Raw genomic sequence first — 26,565 nt, 5'->3', positions numbered from 1 at the left:
TCTGTAATCCATAATCATCACAATAACAAATAAAGGCTTGCCTTGAAATATCTCACTTTGCATGTAACGAGTCTATATAATATATAAGTTTCACCTTTTAAGTTGAATTACGGAAATAAATGAACTTTTGCACCAGAGTTTCACCCGTATGCCATCACTTTCTATGAAGCCTGAGTGTAAATGTAAATTCTACGTAATAACGTGTGGTGTTTTTGTATATACCTGTAAGCAGACTGTGATATGCATATACTTCTAAAGAGATGAACGCATTTAAAACAGCCTTATGCAACTCTTCAAAGGTGTAGCCGTGAGAGGAGCGTGTTTTTGTGTGCATGAGTGTTATCGAATCCGCCCATGATGCTCTTGAAAGTGTCTGACTGTTTAGAGATGAACTAGGAGGAATTATTAATATCATTTCTGTACAGCTCTCATAAACTTGAATCATTCACTCGACATCAACGAACGACTCTGAACTCTCGGCCGACGGCGTCATAGAGTTCACACACAACCTCCAACGTGTGGGATGGGGAAAACACAAGGTGAAAAAAATATGATAACATCTTTCAACAAATCCCAATATTGGCCAAAGAGAAACTGTTTTTAACTGAATTTGAACTCGGTTTTCTTCTCGAAGCTCTATGCTTTACAAACACTTCACAACCTTAATCTTTCAGAAAACACTTGCTCTAATCATATCATATAATAGTGTCATGTAACGAGTTCACAATCTTGATATGAATCTTCACTGATTGGCCAGGAAACGGTCTATTGCACCACCTATGTTTGATAAAGTGAACTAATCGCACAGGTCGAGCAGCGAGAACTGATATTCGTATTCACACAAACCAAAATGGAGACTTTCAGAATCAAGATCTCTCTGGAAACAGAGAAACTAGGAGTCCACATCCCGAAGCGGAGCAGGAACGCAGATTCGGCTTTCAGACCACCAGAATCTTGACCTCGTCGCGTTCGTCGGGCCGGTAGAAGAACGGGATGCAGGGGTTCTCCCCGAGGAATGGAGCCGGCCGGGCCTGAGGATTCTGGATCTCCTGCAGGAGCTGCATGATCTGCCGGGCCGTCCCGTCCTCTCGGGGTCTCAGCGACGGGTCCGCCGCGGATCCGGGTCTCTCTGAGCTCTCGGGGTCTGTGCTGGACTGGACCGGTGAGGACACGTCCACCGCTGTGCTCATGTCCAGAACCGCTGCGGGATTAAACATAAATAACGTCAACTAATCTGGAAAACTGAGTGATTCGATTCAGTTCAATAACACTGTTGATGTAGAAAAAAAATTATTATTTTATAAAATTATCAATTATTAAACAAAGTAGTTCTATGGAAGTGGAGAGAATGAGGAATCTGCTATAAACAGGGTTCGTACGGAGACTGCCAAACTAAATTAAAGGCTTTTTAAGGACTTTAAGCACTACTTTTTTGGTTTACAATCAGCGATCTCACTTATAAAACAAAATCTCTCAAAAACTAAAAAAGAAAGAAAAATAATAAATGGTAATAATGATTTGTTTGTTTTAATAATAAAACAAAATGGTACAAATAAAGTGCAGGGTAACTTTAATCTAGAGCCAGACCGATATTATCGGCCGATATTAGGCATTTTCCAAACTATCGGTATCGGCAGTTATAATGGCCGATAAATGAATATTTCAAAAATAAAATAAAAACGGACGAAACACGCTTGAACCATGTCATGAGTGTTGGAGTTGTATAGTTTGTCCACTACACCGTTCCTGTTGGCAACACTCGTTGAGTTGGTCATTGCTTGCATAACAATTAAAAGATCATCCCCATCAGTTCTCTAAACTCAAATAAGCATGACAACATTTGTGACTATCATGTCCAGTTTAAAAAAATAAATAAATAAAATAAAATAAAATAAAATATCGGCCGATATATCGGATTTTAAAACCCAAAAATATTTGTATCGGTATCGGCCTTCAAAATCCTTTATTGGTCGGGCTCTACTTTAATCATTGACAAAGATATCGCTTTCCTAATTCAAACACATTTTTTTCTCCCATGAATATAGGATTGATCTGAATAATGAAAGCTGTATCATATACTTGGATATTTATGAGCAATATCACGCTCATAGCCATGAGAAATGGCTCTATTTCTGTAATTTTGTGTGGAAAGATTGTTTTATTAATTAAATTAAACACTATTTAACATACATTGTCTTTCAATAATACAAGCACTTTTCAAGTTCCCATTCAATAAATATGGGTGTGTTTAAGTTTTTTTTTTAGGAGTTAAATTTCATATAGTCAAATTCAAGTACCTTGTACAAACCCTGTATAAAGCAGCGTCGTCATCTAGCTCAATTCAGTTTTGATAATAAAGTTTCAATAACGAATCAAATCATCCAAACGAACCGAACCACACATCCTGATGCTCATGTTTGTACCATAGACTGTTCAAAAATATGGACGTAGTGACCGTGAAGTCAACCGTGGTGTTTCTGAAGAGCATTTTTAAAGCCCAAAGTGGGCCGTCGCCATCTTGGATGCGTGCCACTCCCGGATAAATGAAAATGGGCAAAAAGGCGAGATAAACTGAAGTGATGCTAACACACAGCAGACAAACCTGTCATTTAAATGGCCACGCCCTTAATTATGCACAACTTTAAGGCTTAATATAATCTAAACGGATGAGTTATAAAAGTATTCACCCCCCTCACAGTCGTCATGAAGGGCAAAATTAGCAATATAGACCAAAAACAACTTTTGCACCGGACTGTAAACATGTTTTACTCTGCTGTAAAGTCTCTCTTCTGCAGCCGGCCTCTAGTGGCCAGTCGATGAACTGCAGTTTAAGTCACTCAGAGAGAGACGGGAAGGTTGTGTGTGACTGTTACCTGGACTGTCCACACTGTTGCTGTCCATGTTTTGGTCATCAGGTCGAGGCTGGTCTCCTCCAGACGGCAGGAGGTCCGGGTTACTGACGGCGCTCATGTATCTGCTGTACCACTCGTTACGCTCCCCCACCAAACGCATCACCAGGTCCTGCAGCTCGGCTAACTTCACCTGAACAACACACACACACACGTCAAACATCACGCCGCAGACGTCACACCATCATCACAGAGACGCTCCTCGTACCTTCATCTCCTCCTTGTCTTTGGCCAGCATGTTGATGTATTGCTCCTTTTCAAAGTGTCTTTGTTTCATGATGGCTCTCTGGTTCTGATACAGCGCGATGTATTCACCTACACGTACAGAAAACACACTTGTAAAGAGGAAATTCCTCTAATGCTGATAAACTCATAAACAGATATCACAAATAAGCTGATATAAGCGGTTCTTCAAACATGCACTCGAAGAAATCAAATTTTCACGTCACGATAATTGCTGAAGCTTTATTGTATTATGATAAAAAGATATGAAACCCAAATAGCAATGTAAAATAATAAAATGACAAAAGCACATAAAATTAATCAAGCATTCAACTTTTATAAGTATTAAATATCATTTTATATGCATTAAATGATGCATTTTTCATTCTGCACTAGGGATGGCTCGATACCACAATTTTGGCTTCGATACGATACCAGAACCTAATACCTCGGTATCGATACTAAATCGATACCACAGTCGGTAAAAAAAATCTAAATTTAAGTGAATTGAAACAATTTTATTAAACACTGCTTGAAACTCTCAACTACCATATGTGCAAAGAAAAGTATCCAAAAAAAAAAAACATATCAAAATTTTAAAAATAAACAAATTATGTGTAGGTAAAATTTTGATTTGGGGAAAAAAACACTGATATTATACAATTAAAATAATTTAATATCTATAATAATAGATTAACATAATAGAATAATGAAATGACGTAAACCATTAGCTGTCATGCATCAACAGAGAATTATCAACATTTATTGCATTTATTCATCTTGGTTTGGTAACTGTTTGTGTTTGGGTTCATATTATGCATATAATGCATTGCAAAAAGTAATGTTATGATGCTAAACATTTATTAGGATATTACATTTTTAGGTCATTTTATTACTGATTGATCTAGATTAATCAATGCTATATTGTTAGGCCAGGTTCCTTAGTGAATGTTGACAAACGTAGCTTAATTGTAGGCTAATATTATTAATATTTATATTACTACCCTCTCTCTCTCTATGGGTCGCCACAGCGGCAGTAATGCCATTCATTTTACTATCACTTTTATGCTTTATTAATTCAAATTAAATTAATATATTTGTTCGGGCGTGTAGAAATCCGAATGAGCTTCATTTCCACCGTGTTCCTTCGTTTGCCGGTTTCGCGTGACTCGCGTCAGTTTCGGTAGCGCACTGCCGCCTAGTGGAGAACTTCGGAACAGCAGCTCATCAAATACCGAATTTAACAAAATTATGATATTGTACCGTTTGAAATTTATTATATACCGGTATTTTTGCAATACCGGTATACCGCGCATCCCTATTCTGCACTTTATGCATTTTGAGACATGATACAGATCTGCTGACAGTGTGTGTGTCTCACCGATGGTGTCCGTTTCTCCTGACAGCTGAATGCAGCGATGCTCCAGCTCCTCCAATCGCTCCCTCAGGTCCACCTTCTCCTGCATGAGTTTGGTGAAACGCTCCTGGAGTTTGTCCATGGCCACACGCAGAGCCTCGTGCACCTCCACTGGAACCCCGTCAGAGCCTCCTACACACACACACACACACATTTAGCAGTGCAGCAAAGACAGGGCAAAAGCAGTAGTAAATAGTGAAGTCGTTAAATAGTACAATTATATAAAAATAAGCAGCACACTTGTTTTCAACATTGATAATAATCATAAATGTTTCCTAAGCATCAGATCCTCATATTAGAGTGATTTCTGAAGGATCATGTGACACTGAAGACTGATGATAAATTCAGGAATAAATTACACTTACACATAGAAAACACTTATTCAAAATTTTAATAATATTTCACATTTTTACTCATTACTACTAATATTCAAATGATATTCAAATTTAAAAGGCATAATTTCAGTAATGTGGAAAACAGATTTTGGCTCGTCTCCTGAGGCCGTTATTATAAATATTCTATATTTGTTTTACACATAAAATATCAATGTACCGCATTCAATTGTTCATTAAAAGCAATGACAACATGATTGTCGTTTAAAAAAAAGTGCATTATGTTTAAAGTAATGTTTATAAATCAAATATAATTTCGTAAATTGCACTAACAAATTGTGAATAAAAAAATTCAATGAGTCGAATACTTTTTGCATTTAAAAATAGGAAAAACCCAAAGTTGAACTTTTTAACTTTACACGACTTTCTAAACATGCAGTTTTCTAGTGCGGGATGCGAGTGTATCGGTCAAAGATGTCCGTCTAGCGCATGTTTACATAGGGAACAATGGAAAAGCAGTGCAGAAATTGTGTTCTCTGTTTCTGTAATGTTTCAAATTAACAACAGAGCAGCACCGAATCTATTAAAGCCAAACAAAAATATTAAAATGCAACAAATGACTAACATCATCATCACCACATCTCATAGGCCACCGATAAGGCTGCCTGACGCACACTTGAAATTAGAATTATTTTTCACTGTATTTCAGTGCAGTGAATGTTTGCCGTACCCGTCTCTGCACATGTGCTCTGTTGATGATGATGATGATGAAGATGCTCGTGGCTCATGGCTGTCATCTGTTGCCGGGCGGCGTGATGAAGCCTCCTCTCCTCCTCGAACCGACGGCTCATCTCATCCCGCTCATCCTCCAGACGGGACAGGGCAGAATGAATAAACTCCACCTGAAACAATCAGAGGGAAATGGAGAGGAAATTAATATTTAATGAGGAAAACATGTTGGGTTTTTGACTCTGGACGGGATTGGATCATGAAAGAAAGCTTTTTTAAAAAATATTTTAAAATGCCTAATAATATTATCATTTATTAATATACATTTTAAAACAATAAAATATAATTAAATTTTATACAAATTAAATAAATAAATAAAAATTAAATATTTTAACACTTATTATAAAATAAAGCTGAAATATATTACTGCTGGAAATTATAAAATTAAAAAAAATTAATTATAATAATACTTTTATTGTAACTACAAGTCACAAAGCTCATTTTAATTTCAGCTTATAATATTAAATTTATATTTAAGTCTTAAATTCTGCACTTTAAAATGCTCAAACTTCTATAATTTGATATAACAAAATATAATATATAATTATTAGGGATGTCCCGATACCACTTTTTCACTTCCGATACCGATACCGATGCCGCACCTTTGGCTTTTGCCGATACCGATATTAGTCCGATATTTTTTTTTTCGTGGTCCGACGTGCCGTATACGGCCCACAGGGTGGTTTATAGGTTTAACTTTGTGAAAGACAAAACAAAACAAACACAAAAGTAAACATAATACATATCTTTGGAAAGCTGAGAAACTCGTGATTCGAACGACGTAAACCATTTTAAGATACAATCAACACAGCGGGCACAATCTGTCTCTTTGTCAGACCACCAACAGCCAAAACAAACCAACACAAACTGGAAGAAACTCACCAATTAGCCATCTGTTAGTCCACATTCCAACAAAAATGGTTTGGTTTCACTGTAAAGCGTCCATACAATCCAATTTGAAGAAGTTTTTAGTCCAAAACAATTGTATGAATAAACATCCATGGAATGTAAATAGTAGCATTTCGCGTTAGCCGACAGCGCTATCACAACTTCGACGCACTAATGCTACGTTCACACCGGGCGCGAATAGGGCGTCAGGCGCGAATGATTTCAATGTTAAGTCAATGCAAAGACGCTTTACGCGCGTGAAAAATTCCTGCGGCGCGAATGAGGCGTGGAGCGGGGCGCGGAAGACGCGAATACGCCTCATTCGCGCGTCAAGTTGGCGCGAATGACGCGAATTGAGCGTTGTGCATTCACGCGTTTGACGCGAATTCGCGTCTGCCGCCCGAGTTGAAAAATCTGAACTTTGGCGTGAATTCGCGCCGCGTTAACCAATCAGGAGCCTAGCTGCTTGCTCACGTGGTGAAGTGTCTGGATGCTTCAATAAATTATTTTGTTAATATGACTAAATGCATGGTGGGATTATGCACAACAAAGCAAATGTTTCATCACTTAAAACATTATCTCTATATGGAGACATATTCATTTTGTATTGAATGTTATTCATTCCATATCTAGAAATAGTATTATGTTGTAAAGACAATCAACATATGTGCATAAATTCATGTCTGGACGTGAGAGAGAGAAAAAAATCACAGGACAGGTTAATAACTTTTGAAGGCTGGCTCTATTTATTATCAAAACAAAAATAAATGACAGCTAGATTAGATGGATGAGGGGCCGGGCGAGGGTGATCCTCGCTCAGATGCGGGACAACATGTCATCAAACTGGGCGCGTGACAGGCGGAAGTACCGCTGACAGCGGCCGTCATCCAGCGCAGCTCCTGGAGCGAGCAAATGGTGAAACTCGCCAAACGGTTCGGCTCCGAAGGGTCCGGTGGACACAAATATACGGCGACGATGACCCCCACGCCGCTGTTCTGCTCTCCAGAGTAAATACAGAGCGGTAACTCTCTTGATGAATGCTCGGTCGACATAAAAACAATCAATGACCGCCAACGGATTTTGATTCTGACACGCGAATTAACACTAGTGGTCAAGCGTCAAACTAGACGCGTCAGGCGCGAATTTGACGCGCGATTCGCGTCCGGTGTGATGTGAACGTAGCATATAATACACTATTGATCCGTCTAACTTCAGTTGAAACGTAAACATTGGAGAAAAAAGAATGTCAAAATGGCCGCTGACCCATGAACTATTGATTGACAGGTCATTTTAGCCAATCGGCGAGTGTTAGGGGTGTCTTCTAAACTCCAACAGCCAACGAGCGTGCCTGGTGAAGATCGGTACCTACCTCTCTTTGAGTGACAGTTTATCTATCCAGTTGCAATAGAGAATGAAATGACGCTATTTTCTGATAGCCAATGAATTTCTGAAAAGACTGAAATGCAGCTTTTGTTGGTGGAATCATCCGATTACATTAGAATCCGTGCGCTAAGCGATAGTGCTGCGCGTGTGTGCGTAAACACAACAATCATCACGTGACAGGCTGCGCCGCTAAACTGGATATCGCTCATATTTTTTTCTCCCCTCCGATCTCCGATCTAGCGTTCTGGGCCGGTATCGGCGCGATACCGATCCCGTGGATCGGATCGGGACATCCCTAATAATTATCTCCCGCTTTGATCATCAACAGATGAGAAAAGTCCTTTCAAAAGGTGAAATCAAATGATTTTTTTCACAAAAAAGATACCAAGAAAGGAACAAGGAACTAAAAAATAAAATAAAATTAATATAGTCCATTTTGAGAGTAAATCTTCATATCCAACGTCACAGAAGTCTATTCAATTGCATGTTTTAATAAACTCACCATGTCTTCTCTGCTCTCAAAATCTTCTGGAATGACGATCTGTGATTTCTGGAAGCTCTCTGGGAGCGAGTTACTCTCCAACCCGTCACCTGCAAACATCAGTCGGGTCGTCGTCAGTAAAGCCGCTGTGGCAGAGCAGATGTTTCAGTGAAAGCTGGGACTCACCCTCGTCTCTGTGTGACGTGTTCATGAGAGAGCCGTTCAGGAGCTCCTGCACTTCAGTCTTCAGCTCCTCGTTGTCTCTGGCCAACTGTTTCAGTTTCTCCTGCAGGGAGACAGATTATTATCATCAGCGAGCATTTAAAGGTGCATTGTGTAATATTCGGTTGACAGAAATGCAATATCATAAACACAACTATATTTTCAGTGGTGTTTAAAGACCTTACTTAATTAAGCGTTATGTTTTTATTACCTTAGAATGAGTACACACACACACACACACTAATATTGAAATGCGCAGACATGTTTCTACGGTGGCCCTGAACGGACAAATGCGTTTCGTCACTATGTTGCTAAAGTCAGCGAAAAAAACACCGACACGATGAACAAGTCACATTTTGTCATTTTGTGCAGATATAATTTTGTAATATTATGTTTATTTTGTATATATCTGATTAATATCAAATTGGATGCGTTTCTTTGAGTTAAATAAACGCTAACAAAGTGCTCAGCGGTTATTCATTCAGCGCGCGCCGTTCAAGCACGACTAATAGTAAAGATGGTTAATTTGGGACTGTCATGTTACATAACATGAGATCACTTTTATTAAATGGTTGGGAATTCATTGGGTTTAGTTGCCGTTTCCAGCGCGTCCACAACAGACACACATTCTGACAAGCAGGCGTTGGTGACACATTGCATTTGTCATTATATTTCTATATCAAATAATTAATTTAATTTATCAATCACATCAAAACATGTTACAACCCTACTAACCCTTTATTTAGATTAAAAACCATTCTTATTAATTTGGTGAGGAACATAGCTTTTTGAGCAGCATTGACCCTATAATGCTGTTTGCCATTAATGCTAATGATTAATCGATCGTAAACGACGATCGATCATGGGAATTTGTGAAAATTGACATCCCTAAACGGCAATAGCGAAGATTAAAAAGCATTTGGTGAACAGAAAAGGCATTATTTACCAACATCCTACTTTTTTAATGTTCTTGAGGAGATGTTGGATGACAGGATTGTGCTTGAATAAGAAAATGTTAGAAATCCAAATTTTAGAATATATATATTTATCAATCCTTGTTTCTGATTGGTCAATAGCTGTGGTTTATACAACGGTTCTATTAACACTGAAAACCTATGTTTTGTATTATTTGTGCTTTCATGCATATTACACATTGGAGCGTTGTTGCTGTTCACGGTCAGGGACTATTTTTTTCTAGCGGAAGGAAGGCTTTTAGTGATTTTACTTCATGAACGTTGCACTAATACATTTTTTTTTTACTTTAATATATTTGTTGTGTGGTAAACATTTTATAAAAGCAATAAGGTACTCGAGGCAAGTGCTGTATCGTGAATAAGTGACGGCTGAAGGGGTTACCCCGCTTCACGTCGAGCCTAACAACGTTCCTTATTGCTTACATCTATGCTGTGACGTACTTAATCTGGTCCTTTTGGCTAGTAGAATTTCTGAATGTCTGGTAACTTGTGAGTGAGTGAAAAGGTTCATTTCAAACCCTGATGGCAGTGATATCATATCGTGATGTGTGTGGTATCGTCACATGGGACGCTCCTACGGTGATGGTTGAAGAGAAGGCTTGTGTTCACCTGTGCCTCCTGCAGCTGCACGTGACTCTGCTCCAGCTGAACTTTGCCCTGCACCTCGTCGTGCTGCAGCCGGTCCATCAGCTGCGCCTGCTGCAGGAACTGCTTGTGCAGATGCTCTCGCTCCGCCACCAGCGCCTGGTATCCGCTGGTGTACTGCTGAAGATGGTTGAGGTACTGATCCCTCTGCTCCTGCACCGACGCCAGCTCGCTCGACTTCTCCAGCAGCTGAGGCCATGGATCAATAATCAGGTTACAGGGGGCAAAATCACTAAATAAGCATCCCTTTAACCATGAAATATGCGCCATCTGGCGCATTAAAGGGGTGATGAACTGAGAAATCAAATTTTCCTAGAGCTTTTGACATCCAAGAGGTTATCATATTATAAGAATATCCTGTAAGTTTCAGAACTGAAAACGTCCTTGTTAGTCCAATAAAAGCTTTTATTGACACCAGGCTCAGCAAACGACTCGTTTTTAAAAGTGGGGAACTATGACGTCGAAGGGGTTAAAACCCCACCCCCGCAGAAGATGATCAACGCCTGCTTCAACACGGCCGGTTTAGCCCCGCCCACTGAGTCGCGCATTACACGCATAGCTAATTAGCCTAATATACATGCCTACCTCGTGATGACAAACCGGATCGTTCTACCGAGCAATACAGAATATTGTGCAGCGCCTGTTTGTGGAAGAAGACAGTCGCTGCATAAGCTTCCTGTGGATTCCAATAGGACTTCATGGATAAAATTTATTTTTAATGACGTTCCAGCTGATGAGGATAAAACATCGTCGTCTGTTCGCTTCATTTCACTGAGGATTGTTTTATAAAGAAGACTGGATTTGCAGACGATTAAGAGTAAAGAACGGCGCTGTGCCGTCTATATTGGATCTGACAGGAATTGTGCAACACACGGACTCTTGGTCGAACATGTATGGGCGAATCCGGTTGCCATTTTATAACATTGGACGTTTTCACCCACGTACACCGACGGGTGAGTTAAACTCATTATAATATGCAAAACTGTTATCCACTCACAGCAGTGGGCGTTTATTTCCAAGTCTTCAGTGCGACATGCCCATAAAAACCGACCGTTTTTCAGGAAGGCTCATAACTTGGGTACAAAATAGCCTATTACTTATTCATTTTGATGTTTTTGAATGCAAAAACCAAGCGAACATCATAAGTTGACAATATAATAACATTTAAAAAGCCAGTTCATGACCCCTTTAAAATTAAAATTAATAAATCAAATAATTTGCAGCCTTTGCCTAATCATGTGCAGTTCATTTTCCATTAATCGCGCAGCCCTAATAGTGACTCAAGCCATGTTTTATCTTCAATGTTACAATTATGACCGTCAAGGAAACGTTTAGGGTTAAATTATGTAAAAGCAACCGATACAAAAAATCTTTTGCTCTGGGTATCTATTCATATTTAAAGTTACAAGAGGTAGGAATAATGTAATCCGTACGGCTCTTTGATGACGCGTCAATTGTTCAAAGTTGGTTACATGTGCAGTTATTGTAGAAGGACCCGTATAACTAAGTCTAACATCATGCAAGCCTGTTTATTTTAATTTTACAGAGGATGCATTTAATGATTAGCCCTGCCTATAAGAGGACACACACCTGTTCTTTGGCATTGTGCAGATCTTCCTGTAGCTGACCCATCTTACGAGCGATCTCCTTCTTGATGTGGTGCTCGGACTGCAGAGCGCTCGTCAGCTCCATGTTCTCGTTGGTCTGAAGGGGGAGAAAGGTCAGAGGTCACATTCGCATACGTCCCTCTTTCACTAGAGTAGGGATGGGCCATGCTGAATTAACGTGCTACATGTAAACAATATTATTTCAGTTCATTAGGAATTATTCAGCGTTTATGAGTAAGCAGATTAATACGCATGTAATTAATATTCATGAACACAGAAGCTAAATCCTTAGTGCGGTTTGTATTGTTATTCTTATCAGTATTATTGTTCGTTTTCAGACAAATCATTTCAGATTTGAATTGTGTGTTGTTTTTCAGTACAGTTGCGCTATTTAAACATCTGCACTTTTACAGAAGAAACGTATTATTAGAGATTTTTCCATTTCTAGCTGGACTAGTGTTTGGATTTGTATCGTTTTCTTTTTTTTAATTTTTTTATGTAATTGGTATATTATAGGAGCCTATTTGATGATGCCTGTTTTACTTTAGATCAATGTTTGTGTTTCTGAAGAGCTTTTTTAAGAATTGTTGAAAGGTGTCTTTTTAATAAATTCAACATGTTCCCAAAGTCAGGTGAAATAATCATGTTACATAATTGTGATTTCAATACTGACCAAAATAATCGTGATTATGATTTTTTTCCATAATCGAGCAGCCCTAACTTGAAGCCAAAAACAGTGATGACCGGTACTAAATCGTCATTGATATCATTATTGCACATATAACCCATTAGGGCTGGGTATCGATTCAGATTTGATTAGATTTAGATTCTCGATTCGATTTTCGATTCCCGATTCGACTCAATGAATATAGATTTAATACAAATCCTATATTTATAAAAAAGAACAGTGAACATCATTTTACATGGGTAAACTTGGGTGCATTAAAATATTTAGCTCATTTAGCCCAGCATTAGCTGAACAAGCCTGTGCAGTGTAGGAAAACTAATACTGTTTTTTTGGTGATTGATAAATAAATATGGAAAGAAATCGATTCGTGGCCTTTGAGAATCAATTTTGAATCGACCACATTTTAAAGAACGATTCATCGAAGAATCACCCGTTCCTACTCACCAGCTTGACAAACCCGTTCTGAAACTCGGCCAGCTGGTCTTTGAGGTCCCGGTTCTGAGCCAGGGCTCTGCTGATGGTGGCTTTATCGCTCTGGACGTCCTCTAGAATACGGAGTCGGTCTTGAGCGTCTTCGGCGGCCCGTTCGGCCTGTCTCTCCAGTTCTTCCAGCCTCACCTCCTGTTCCTGCACCAGTCGGCTCAGCTGCTCGTTGTCCCGCACCTACAGGACACACGAGAAAACACATGCAAATCATGTGTAAATAGAATAAAAATCACACTTTGTGTGACTGATACTCTCAAAACATCGGATGACGAGCTGCTCACGTGTGCCTTTGATTTGATAGCTATATCTCAATGATTAATATTTTTTAGTTTTTTAAGAATAGCGACTCAAGCCAAGTTTAATCTACAATGCGTCAATTATTACCATCAGGAAAATGTTTATGTAAGGAGTGTCTAAAATAAGGAGTGTCTTCTAGGACTGAATGGTGTAACGATATACTGTATATGAACATCAATAGCTGTTTTCATCCAAATTAAACATATAAAATATTTGCAAATAAAGCAGCGCGTCCATCCCATGTGTTCAAGAGAGCAAAATATCACAATCTTTGTTGAGGCAAAGTCATGCAATTTTTTTGTTGTGCATCAAGGGATATTCTCAGTAAATGTGTTTCTATTGTAGTCTATACGCATGAAAAACGTATCGCCTCACTTAAGCACATGTTTTTAATGCACTTTTTAAATTTCCATTCAGCATTCCCCCCCCCTCCCCCCCGATACCCCAAAATGTGCATAAAAGCCATGGAAACAGCTATTGTGAAGAACGATGTCAAAAGGGTTTTGTGTAATGCGTTTAAGAAATCTATTAATCTAAATATACAGCAATAAGAATTGCATGATCTAGTATTTTCCCACAAATATGAGTGTAATTGTGCAGTCACAAAGTATGCGTCACATGTTTAACGCAGGTCACCTGTGCCTGGTACTGTAGACTGAGATCGTCTCTCTCCCGCTGAAGGCTGCTGATGGTTTCCTGAAGGGCCAGTTCACTTTCTGAAGGGCCTGTGACCTGTGACACGACCTGCAGCTCCTGCTCTCTGCTCATCACAGCTGTGGACACAATGTTAGACTATACGCATGAAAAACGTATCCGCCTCACTTATGTTTTTAATGTTTTTTAAAGAATCGACTCCAAATGAAATTGAAATGACAAACTCTGGTGCCTATGGAAAATTTCAAAACTATTATCCGGTCACTGGAAGAAGACTCAATGATGTGCAACTGTTTTTAAGTGTTGTGATTTTATATTTGTTGGTGATTTGTAATTTTGTGACTGTAACTGCTGTCCATTCTTGGCCTGGACACCCCCGTGAAAGAGATTTTTAATCTCAGAGAGACTATCCTGGTTAAATAAAGGCCAAATAAAAAAATGTTTCTATCTAGAGAGAGTAAGGTTAGAAGTGCTATTTATGTAGTGTATGTTTTGGGGATTTGTTTTGTTTTTTAGCAACTGAGGGGGAAATTATGTTCTTTAGGGTTGAGTTCGGTTCTCTCGGTTCTTAATAATATATTTAGTATTGTGTTCGATGTGAATAGGGCGTAAAGAGTGTGGATCTCGTGTCTTGTACCTGCAGCGTTCTCCAGTTCTATGATCTTCTCCTGCAGCTCCTGGATCTGAACAGCAGTGTTGTCCCTCTCCTCAGACATCAGACGCACCTACACACACACACATAATACATGAAAATTATATTGGTTATATATGATATAATATATAATAATATATAATTATAATTATTATATATGGCCAAAATTATATTGGCCACCATATCGGTATCGGCCGATACATGTTAATTTCTAATGTTATCGTCCAAATAAAAAAAATTGTCTGATGTATTAAAGCCGATTAATAATGTATTATTTCCTTTAGCTGAGACACACCGATGCGCACTGTTCAACATGATGGACTTAAATTGCTTGAAATATGACTAAAGTCACTTAAAAAAAAAGTTAAGAGCAACACGTGCAGCACAAGTCAGTCATATCGGTTACATAAAATTATGAGAACATCATTATAATTGTGTGTTTGGGATATGGATTTTAAATGTTGAAACTTTATGTATTCAGGTTCTTGAATTATGTAAAAATTTGGATTTATCGGCCAATATATCGGTTACCGGCTATCAAATCCGGCTTTTATTGGTTATCGGATGAAATTTTCATGTCGCTGCATCCCTAAATCAACACAGTCCATGAGGGTATGAATGTGTGTGTGTGTGTGTTAGGGCTGAATGACACATCTAAATAGCGACCCATCACAAAGTCTGTGGTTAAATAAAATTATACACACATGAAAATAAACAGCAGCCTTTATATTTTAAAAAGTGTGTGTGTGAAATATATGAATGTACTATATTTTAGTTCGATAATGTTTTTTTATTAAATATTTTGAATTTTTACGGGATTTTATGGTATTAAATTATATTTACACTGCATTTAGCATCCGTTTATTCACTTTTTGAGCATACCCTGGAAATTTAATTTCCAGCTTAAAATGTGGGAAACACTTGAATGCTTTAGAGCGACAGACTGAAGTTTGATCTCTTTTTAAAGACGACACTTGGAAGATTTCTGCTGACGAGAAAAGTTTTAATAAGTGAACTTAAAAAGTTATAGGATTTTACATTTATTGTAATGGAAAATGCACAAAAATACACGTTTTACGTTTAAACTGCAAGAAAATCCGAGCCCTAAACAAGTGTATTATTTATATTATTTATCTATTATAAGTGTAAATTATATAAATTTAGATTTATCGACCAATATAACGGTTACCGGCTTTCAAATATAAAGAATTATCAGTTATCGGGCGAAATTTTCATGTCCCTGCATCCCTAAATCAACACACTCTATGAGGGTATGAATGTGTGTGTGTTAGGGCTGAATGACATCTAAATAACGACCCATTGCAAAGTCTGCGGTTTAATGAAATGAATATATGCACTGTGTGTTTCAGAGTGAACTTTATCAGGTCGCTTATAACGTGCATTTGGGAACGAAACGTGTGGCAGCCATTTCACCAGATTTGTAATAAGAAGCATTTATAAATGTACTGTAAAATAAAACTATTATTACGTATACACACACAACATATGTGTTCACCTGAGACAGGAGCTGTTCTGTTTTGTCTTTCCACACTCGTCCCTCCTCCTGAATCTGTGCAGCGTACTGATCTCTCTCCACCTGAAGCTGAGCGACGGACTCCATCAGCTGCACACACACACACACACACACAGGGAATTGAGAATGACTGAGGAACAATACTGGCACAAGCCATTCCCAAAATACAAGGCCTTCACACACCTGAGCCGCGTGAGCCTCTAACTGGAGCTTTTCTTCCAGGATGAGCTGAACCTGCTGGTGTTCTGATGGAGGACCCGACTGACTGGAGAACTGCAGGATTCATGGCAACAGACAGGAGTTACTCCATGAGATGTTGCTACATCATGCACAGCATAAGGGACCGATTTACTAACAGCATGCAAACTGTCAAAAAAACTGTCAGGATCTACCAGGGACACGCAGTGGAAAATTAGCGATGAAAATCTTTTTGCATATGCATTTGTACATACTTTTAGGGCGTAGTATAGGTAGGCGAATTGGGACGCAGCAATAGTCTTGATAAATAAAATGTAGGAAAAGCCTTACAAAAATTTACTCAATCGAGATCAGCAAGGGGTTTTCTCTTTGACTTTTGTTCTTCTATTAAAATTAACCCCTTAACGTCTGAATTTATATAGCTGTATATAAAAAAATGTTTTATGTTTGTTTTTGCCTTTAAGTAGATGGTAAATAATGTTGAGATTATCAATTTCACTTTTGCACAACAAATAAATAGAAATTTTGGTATGTTGCAAATCTGCAACAACGGGCATAATGGTCAATTTGGTATGTTGCAAATCTGTAACAGCGGGCATAATGGTCAATTTGGGGTCAATTTGGTATGTTGCAAATCTGTAACAGCGGGCATAATGGTCAATTTGGGGTCAATTTGGTATGTTGCAAATCTGTAACAGCGGGCATAATGGTCAATTTGGTATGTTGCAAATCTGTAACAGCGGGCATAATGGTCAATTTGGGGTCAATTTGGTATGTTGCAAATCTGTAACAGCGGGCATAATGGTCATTTTGGTATGTTGCAAATCTGTAACAACGGGCATAATGGTCAATTTGGTATGTTGCAAATCTGTAACAGCGGGCATAATGGTCAATTTGGGGTCAATTTGGTATGTTGCAAATCTGCAACAACGGGCATAATGGTCAATTTGGGGTCAATTTGGTGTGTTGCAAATCTGTAACAGCGGGCATAATGGTCAATTTGGTATGTTGCAAATCTGTAACAGCGGGCATAATGGTCAATTTGGGGTCAATTTGGTATGCTGCAAATCTGCAACAACGGGCATAATGGTCAATTTGGGGTCAATTTGGTATGTTGCAAATCTGCAACAACGGGCATAATGGTCAATTTGGGGTCAATTTGGTATGTTGCAAATCTGCTACAACGGGCATAATGGTCAATTTGGTATGTTGCAAATCTGTAACAGCGGGCATAATGGTCAATTTGGGGTCAATTTGGTATGTTGCAAATCTGCAACAACGGGCATAATGGTCAATTTGGTATGTTGCAAATGTTCCTGACCGGAGAAATCCTCGTGCCTAAACAGGAAATAAGTCCGTCACTTTGAAACAAGTGCTTGTCGAAGGTCCATAGGTCCGTAGTGAATATGCACAAACCGGCATTGGGGGAATGCAGACGTTATCTCGGCTGGTTGACTGAGACAAATGGTTTGTTGCATATTTGCGACAGTGGGCGTTAAGGGGTTAATAACAGACGTCTCTCTGGGCCTCGAGTGAGTTCACGGTGCTTCTGTGTTGTACGCCACACATAGGCTCTTTATTGTCTAATGCTGGTCATTAAAATGTGCACACAAGAATCGATAAGAAGAATCAAAATGTTTATTTTATAACAAGTATCTGCAGAATTTTTTACTGTTATGGGATTAGTCTAGGGGTGTACCAATATATCGTGCCACAATATATCGCAATACAAAAATGCAACAATATGTATTGTGGATAGTCCCCCCAAAATATAAATTACTGTGTGAGAAAAACGTTTTAGTGTCAGTACTACATTAAACTGCTATATATAATGTTGATTATAATGTATAATAATGCAATGGGGGAATATTTGTGGGTCCTGAAAATGCCAAATGTCTTGGGTTACCAGTAAAAAGTGTCTGACATTATTTTAGATAAATATGCTTGCACTCTGTCACTGACTAGATATATTTAAAATAATTCGGTATTTTCAGCTTCAGAATCATTAATATTTATATTCTGGTGTCACCATTGTCCTTGGGTTTCAGCACCGAGTCCAAACCTATTCATTTAAACCCACAATGTAATATCAAATGTAGCATTTTAATCAACAGTACATTTTTTGTTAACCTTTTACCATATGTCTTGGAGTATCGCAATAATATTGTATCGTAAGATGCATCGAATCATGACATGAAGGTATCGTTACACTCATGCCCTGTTTAGTAAATCTGTCCCGAAGTTTCCTCACCTGTTGCAGCATGTCGTCGGCCATCTCCAGCCGCTTGCGAAGCTCATCAACCTCATGTTTCAAGGCATTGTTCTCATTTACTCTCAGCTTGAGCTGCTCAGAAAGCTCTGAGCTCTGCTGCCGGGACTCCTCGCTCAAATTACTGACAGGCACACACAACATATATTCATATAACATCTCATTTTCAGAACCAGGTTTACATGATATCAGTTACTTCTCCTGTTATATGTGCATACTAAAAAACCAGCCTGATTCTTTTTTTACTGTGGCAGTAATCTACCATTTCTATTTTCTAATTTCATAACATTTTCTGATCATTTGCACTGATGGGTCTGGATCTTAAATGCACTTATGCAAACATATTTATTCTTATTGCTCTTTAGGGCTGGGTATTGAGACAAATTTCACAATTCGATTCGATTTCGATTCATAAGCTTGCAATTCGATTCGATTTCGATTCAATCTTGATTATTTTGGATATCAGTTACAATAAATGGCCATTTTTCTCAAGGGAATCAAATCTCTGAACTAATGCTGTAAACTACGGGAGTCTAGTTGGGCTTCATTAGCCTAATATGAAGGTAATAATGAACTGTTTTGTAGCTTTACAAACACTTAAATTACACTTTTATTTATTTTATAATAAGAAGATTATATGAAATATAAACATTTAAATGGCGACTGTCGTAAAAACTTGCCAGATTTATTCAAATATGCATTAAATATTGAAGAACATTAAGATTATAATGCATATGTAATATGGTGTATATATTTAGCAAAATGCTCCTCTCTAGAGTTATTTTTTCTATCTGACTAACGAGTTGATGTGGGTTTTCTGAGGTAAATATGACGATGACATTGATTGAGCGAATCAATGTGACATGATCCGGATTTGGATAAGTTGTACTCTATCTTTAACACACTTTCAGATGCTCATTCATGTTTATTTGGCGCTGTGACTGGTATTATTAAGCCGGAAGAGAGATCAGCGCTGCTGCTTCTCCAGAGCGATCTCACGCCACAGCGATAAAACGCTATTTATGTTTTTGAATTTCTAAAGAAAATGGACGTAATTTGAAAATTGAGACTTTGTTTCATATCAATAGTAACAAAGGACAAAGATTATTGCGTTTTTTTTGGATGCGCGCAGCCGCGATATAATGATCCATTCATTCAAATGAAACAGGATGACTAATCGATTCTTGAGATTTAACAATCAATATCGGTTCGTAAAAATGAGAATCGGTTAATACCAAGAAATCAATATTTATTACCCAGCCCTATTGCTCTTTGCACTTCTGGTTAGATGCTTCTGTTTCTCATTGGTTTTGTACTGTGGTCTGTACAATGCCAATAAAGCTGGATCTAATCACACACTCATTCATTCATATAACATCTGCTGACTTACTTAAACCTGAGGACCTCCACTCGTAGACTGTCTCTCTCCTTTTCAAGCTCTTTATTATGCTGTGGAAACAAGGTTTTTTTACACTTAACCGGGTAAAACACAGCAGATAATGAAGATGAATGGAGGATCTGCTACCTTCTCGAACTGCTTCTGTTGTGTCGAGACTGTAGATAATGTTCTCTCCAGCTCAGACACTCTGTGTTTACTGGCCTGCAGTCGCGAGCTCAGATCTTCTGCCTCGCCTGCACACACAAACACACACATGTGGACAGGTTAGAGTGAAAAAAGGTTGATCTCACAAGGTCAATACAGTAATAAATTACATATTTTATAAAGAAAAAAAGTACATTTGAAGAGTTCAGATGCAAAAGCCTCTAAGTGCCATTTGAAATTTTCTTCTAGAATGATAATTTTTATCAAGCTTGTATATTTAAGTTCAGTGATTTCACTTAAATGGCAATGATAATTGCCTATTAATTGTTATTTAAGTGAAATTACTGAACTTAAATATACAAGTTTGATAAAAATCATCATTAAAGAAGAAAATTTCAAATGGCATGTGCATCTGAACTCTTCATTTCTAGGCCTAAAATCGCTGATTCTCAGTGTTCAAGCTTATTCAGTTCTTCAAACTTGTAGACTTATAATCAACTAGACAAAAAGATTGAATCTAATATTTGCCAAAAACGTTTTTACCACAAGTGTAGTGTAGTATTATTGGGGAGGGGGACACACAATTTTTAAAAATATTTTTGCCAAGTCATTGCACCCTGTGTGAGCAAACTCAGTCAGTTTTGATACGATGACCTGGACGTGGTCTTTTAAAAAAGCATTAAAGCAAACGCATACGTAACAATGAATGAAGAATATAACAGCACACTCGTTTAAAAGTGAAGGATTGTTGCTGAAAAAAGTTGGTTGAAAATAAACTTAACCCTTGTGCATCCTTAATGACATTTTTGTCCTTTTCAGTTTTGTTTTTTTGATCACTTTGCCTGTGTTAAAGCTAACGGCAAAAAAATTGGCACAGGTGTGTATTTTTATGGGAATTTTACTATTTCACCGTCATTTTCTTAAAAAAAATATTTTTTGCATTAGGTACAATGTCCTTTTGTCCTTTTGGACAAAAATGTCCCCATTGAAACCCATTAAAACTGCCATTTTTAATCCCCGGTTCAGTTAACTATAAAATTATGCAATCTTTGTTAAGAGGCTTTCATTCTGATGGCAAGGCTTCAAAATTTTATTTTTTACTTGGTGCCATTTTTTTTTTAAGTTTGGCCTATAAAACAAATATCGCTTTATTCCTGTTTTCTGCTTCGGCATATTATAGAGCCAACTGGATAAATTATGCAACAATATTTGTGTGGGTCTGTTGGTATGATGTCAGAGTGTGTTATAAAAAAATGTGTGTGTGTGTTTGTAATACTGAGAGAGAAAAACTGCAAATAACAAATCCAATCACTGTGAGCTCCAGTGGGGAAAATATGTTACTACGCCCAAACAAACTGTTCCGAAAGCTCATTTTTTAAGATATCATCCTCAAATTTGGAACACAACCTATTTAGATTTATGGCTTTGATTTTATTGCAGTTTTGAGTTCAACCTGATTTATAAAATATATATTTTATGTAAAATATTTTTTATAAATAATTTTCATAAACTTATACCTATATAACTTTTTTTTGGATTTACTTATTATTTTTTTTACTTCAGCAATAATCTGCAAAGGGTCTTCTTTAAAATGACACCAAACTTAAGTCTGTGCTCCGAAGCGTTTTTTGACACGTACATTTTTGTCCTCTTTTTACCTATGTGTAACCTTTTTGCACAAGGGTTAAGTGGGTGTGCAGTTATGAGAATGAATCTGACAGTGTGTTATTCACGGACACACACTCACTTGACTTCTGTCGTGCTGCCTGCTGTGTGTAAGACAGGGCCGTCTGTAGCTCTGACTTCTCGGACACCAGGATGCCGATGGTCTGAATGTGAACCTGAATGATGACAAACATCATTAAACACACACACAAAACTGACATTAAGAGGGGTTTTCATGCATTGAAAACATTTTGGCCGCTATTAAAATGAATCTTTTGTCCCTGCATTTTGATCATTTAAAGTGACAAGATCTGTCATTCTGCAGTACCGGTACCTGCCAACAGCAGGTTTTCGTTTAACTGAATTAAAGTGATAGTTCACACAAAAAACGAACATTTTTACTTTTTTTTTCAACTATGGAAGTCAATAGCTATAGCCAATTTATTTTTTTAATATCTTGTTTTGTGTTCAACAGACGATAGAAACTCAGAGGTTTGGAACAACTTGAGGCTGAGTTACTGATGAGTTTTGGGGTGACGCTTAACTTGTGATGTTTATTATGTAAATATATGTGGGATGCGATCACACATAATCAGACATGACTATAGTACAGTATAATATGGGTTCACCTGCAGCTGTTCACGCATCGCTCCCTGCTCCTTACTGAACTTCTGCTCAAACTCTCTCCGCTCCTGAGGAGAAGCGATGAAGCACATCAGGAGGAGTCACACACTAATAAATGAGGAATGAGCAATATAATAACACCGCTGGCCGCGCTTACCTTCTGTAGCTGATCAGAAAGCTCCTGAGACTGCTTCGTCTGAAGACACAGAACAAACATGGTCAACATTTAACTAAATAATTAAACCGACAACATCATTCCTAAATGTTAACAGGTTAGCGCTTCATTAAAGACAATATGAATTCAAAATGCATCTTATTCCTTTAAAATGTGATAACTGCTCTGCAATCAATCTGAAGGCCATGAGGGAGGGGGAATATATATATGCTATACTGTATATGAACATTTTTACAAACAAGATAATCTTAGTTCATATTAATTAAAACATTAACAAATATAACTTTTGAATTTAATAATGTTTAATGGACCTGAGCTGCCATGAACAAACAATTAACAGCTGTATTTACATGAACTAATGTAAACAAATAAATAAACTTAAAATATATTGCTCATTGTAAAAATACATATACATGTATATACATAAATTAATAAATTATATATAAATAATATTATTTAATTATATATTTTTAAATTATATAATTATAATATTTTTATAATTATTTTATTATTATAATAAATTATAAAAAATATTTTTTTATAATTTATTATAATAAAATATTTTAAATTATATATTATAAATTATATATATATATATATATATATGAAGAGTTCAGATGCAAAAGCCATTTGAAAGTTTCTTCTAGAATGATCATTTTTATCAAGCTTGTATATTTAAGTTCAGTGATTTCACTTAAATGGCAATGATAATTACCTATTAATTGTTATTTAAGTGAAATGACTGAACTTAAATATACAAGTTTGATCAAAATCATCATTAGAAAATTTCAAATGGCATTTAGAGGCTTTTGCATCTGAACTCTTCATATATATATATATATATATATATATACATATAAATATTTTTTTTATAAAGAGCAATATATTTACAGTATTTATTTGTTTACATTAGTTAATATAAATACAGCTGTTAATTGTTAGTTCATGTCAGCTCAGGTCCATTAAACATTAACAAATATAACTTTTGAATTTAATAATGTTTTAATTAATATAAACTAACATTATCTTGTTTGTAAAAATCTTCACATGTACAATCCAATCCAACTATTACAGAATAAAAATAGAAAGAGTGAAACAATAAAAATGAGAAATACAGATGAATATATTAACAGCAACCTTTTAATTAAAGCAATAAGGCACTCAAGACTGCGTTATAATATGAACAAAGTATAATCACAATATAGCATGACATCTGACGAGTTTACTAGGTCATACACTCGTGTCTGCATAAACGCTAATTATGTGCGTTTAATAAGATGTGAGAAGTTCACAAAGAATGCATTCTTGAATTTCATATTTTTAATTGCATATTAAAAGCGTGGATACTGTGTCTCATTGTCCTCCAAGAATGCATCCCGTGTGAATGTCTCCGGTATAATAGGACGTCATAAACTCTCACCAGTGTCTCGAGTTTAGACGTGAGCTGTGTGTTTGTTAGCGCGCTGGAGTCCAGAGCAGCGGCCAGCTCCTGGTTGCGAGTCTGAGAGAGAGAGAGAGAGAGATACGGTGAACAGGAAGTGACACGGTGTAACACAAAGAATCAGTTCTATGTGTAACTGAACACTGGGTGAATGTGGATAAACAGGCTTTCGTTCACATTCTAGAAGGACAACATTTAACGTTTTACTCAAAACTGAGCTCTTTAAGTAGAAAGAAATTTGTTCTCTCTATTGAAATGAATACTTTTAGTCATCAAGGATCCATTAAAATGATCAAAAGTGACAATAATATTGCAAAAGATTTCTATTTCAAACAAATGCTGTTCTTTTGAACTTTCGATTCATCCAGAAAAATATGAACTCTTTTTAACATCGATAATAATGAGAAATATCATGATATTAGAGTGATTTCTGAAGGATCATGTGACACTGAAGACTGGAGTAATGATGCTGAATATTCAGATATATAATATTTTCATAATTATATATTTAATATTTTCAGAATATATTTCATATTTTACTATATTAGACATTTAGGTTGCAATGTTATTTAAATTTTTACTGTCTCGTTGATGAAATATATGCAGCCTTTGTGAGCAGAAGGGCATTTCTTTTAACCTTTGATTAAGACTGGAACAAATAAGCGGAGCCTCTTTCTGTCGAGCCGGTGTTTGTGAAGCTGGAACAGGATGTTTGTTCAGTGTGTAGCAGGAGATCATGTGAGCGAACGGATTAAATGCCAGCACTGCACACACATTCTGAGATATAAACAACTAATTACACTAATTAAAGTCTTCAGTGTAGAACGGAGAGAAAAACGGTTTCAGATCTTTTTAATTCTTTATTTTTAGCAAAAATGAGTTAAAAATCTAGCTTTTAATGTTGTTAATATGTCTATGTGGTGTGATTAATGTGCTTTAAAACAGTGTGTAAGTTCATAAGTGGACAGAATTTCCTCCTTAAAGTCTTAAAAACACGCTTTGAAATCGCTGGTGTTTCTGACGTCACAAACCACCTTGTAACCAATCAGATCGACAACCAGTGAGTGAGTGAGTGAGTGGAGGCGGGGCTCATTTGCATATTCATACCACCGTGCATACTAAATGACGCAAAGGTGTCGGGTTACAATCAAGATATTTATAGGCATGAAGAAATGTTTTTCCAAGGAAAAAATCGTTTAAATATGTGATTTTGTTGATCAAAGAAGAGTTTTAAAGGATACAATCATTGACTACAGGGGGACTTAAAATTATTCTTGATGAACCATGAAGACAATTTGTCTGTAAACCATGAAGGAATCAATTTTTATTTTTATTTATTTATTTATTTAACAGGGACCATACAGTCAAACATAGTCACAATACAAAGCCTGTAACTGATGCGTAGCATATAGAGTTTATAGCTAATGCTAATTTACAACTCCTGTCCCTGGTTGGGCATTTCTAAATACATTATAAATAAATTAGGGCTGTGCAAAAGTTAATTGCGATTAATCGCATCCAAAATAAAAGTCTGTGTTTACATAATATATTTGTGTGTGCCGTATATGATTATTTTGTATATATAAATACCTATGCATGCATGTATATATTTAAGAATTATTTGCACTTAAATTCTGTATATATTTATAAATACATAATCTATATTATATAAATATAAATATTTTATATATTAATAACATATTTTCTTAAATATATACATGCATGTGTGAGTATTTTTATATACAAAATAATCATATACAGCACACACAAATATATTATGTAAACACAGACTTTTATTTTGGATGCGATTAATCGCAATTAACTTTTGCACAGCCCTAAAATAAATACATACAAATATAAAACCTTATATATACAAATATAAATCCGGGATATTAGTGTGAAAATTTTAATCAAGTGACTGATATCAAATCAGCCAATACTGTAAACCCCTACAGACTTCAAGCTATTTTCATCGTAAGAACTTCAATAAGATTATCCTGCTCGAGTGAGATTAGTCACCGTATGGAGTGTTAATTATAAACCTCTAGACCAAACTAAACTACCCTACAGAAGCTTTTTGTAAGGTTGCTCCTAGCGTTGGTGCTTTTGTTTGTGTTTTATGTGTTGTTATTCAGATTATTAACCTGGTGAATTGAATCAAGTGAAGTAAAGCACTTTGGTCACGTTGTAAATGTGTGCTTTATAAATACAGTGAACTTGAATACCTCCAGTTCCTTCTCGTTCACTGCCGGTGGATCGCTGTCTCCATTGATGTATGTTGAAGACTGCATTTCACCCAAGATGGAAATAAAAAAACAATTAGCATTTACACAAAAAAAAAATGAATCGGACGTCTTGAAACACTTGATTAATTCATCCTGAAATGGTTGATATTTGGGGTGTTTACAAGTGCTAAATGAGAATTTAAACAGCTTCTATCATTCATCATGATATGTTGATTCTTTTATTT

General features: G+C 36.8%; 1 protein-coding gene across 4 annotated transcripts in view; it reads right to left on the bottom strand.

Moving 5' to 3' along the window:
- Nucleotides 1–382: 382 nt before the first annotated feature.
- The window catches only part of golga2 (golgin A2), a 35,220-nt gene continuing 9,037 nt past the window's right edge, over nt 383–26,565 (bottom strand). For all 4 annotated transcript variants that reach the window (XM_039661533.2, XM_039661535.2, XM_039661534.2 and 1 more), the window contains 22 exons: nt 26,321–26,380; nt 24,075–24,155; nt 22,637–22,675; nt 22,485–22,547; nt 21,938–22,031; nt 20,173–20,279; nt 20,038–20,096; nt 18,630–18,771; nt 16,364–16,453; nt 16,163–16,270; nt 14,632–14,719; nt 13,977–14,113; nt 13,002–13,220; nt 11,853–11,966; nt 10,227–10,451; nt 8,608–8,707; nt 8,443–8,531; nt 5,611–5,782; nt 4,513–4,680; nt 3,118–3,224; nt 2,874–3,042; nt 383–1,201 (listed from right to left, as the gene is read on the bottom strand). In XM_039661533.2, coding sequence (XP_039517467.1) covers nt 939–1,201; nt 2,874–3,042; nt 3,118–3,224; nt 4,513–4,680; nt 5,611–5,782; nt 8,443–8,531; nt 8,608–8,707; nt 10,227–10,451; nt 11,853–11,966; nt 13,002–13,220; nt 13,977–14,113; nt 14,632–14,719; nt 16,163–16,270; nt 16,364–16,453; nt 18,630–18,771; nt 20,038–20,096; nt 20,173–20,279; nt 21,938–22,031; nt 22,485–22,547; nt 22,637–22,675; nt 24,075–24,155; nt 26,321–26,380 — 2,694 coding nt within the window. In that variant the 3' untranslated portion in view covers nt 383–938. The remainder of the gene's footprint in view (nt 1,202–2,873; nt 3,043–3,117; nt 3,225–4,512; nt 4,681–5,610; nt 5,783–8,442; nt 8,532–8,607; nt 8,708–10,226; nt 10,452–11,852; nt 11,967–13,001; nt 13,221–13,976; nt 14,114–14,631; nt 14,720–16,162; nt 16,271–16,363; nt 16,454–18,629; nt 18,772–20,037; nt 20,097–20,172; nt 20,280–21,937; nt 22,032–22,484; nt 22,548–22,636; nt 22,676–24,074; nt 24,156–26,320; nt 26,381–26,565) is intronic.

This window comes from Pimephales promelas, chromosome 4, assembly GCF_988280905.1.
Source record: "Pimephales promelas chromosome 4, fPimPro1.hap1.1, whole genome shotgun sequence".
Taxonomy (NCBI): Eukaryota; Metazoa; Chordata; class Actinopteri; order Cypriniformes; family Leuciscidae; genus Pimephales; species Pimephales promelas.
Note: the sequence above shows the minus strand (reverse complement) of the source record. Positions and strands in the feature narration are given on the sequence as shown.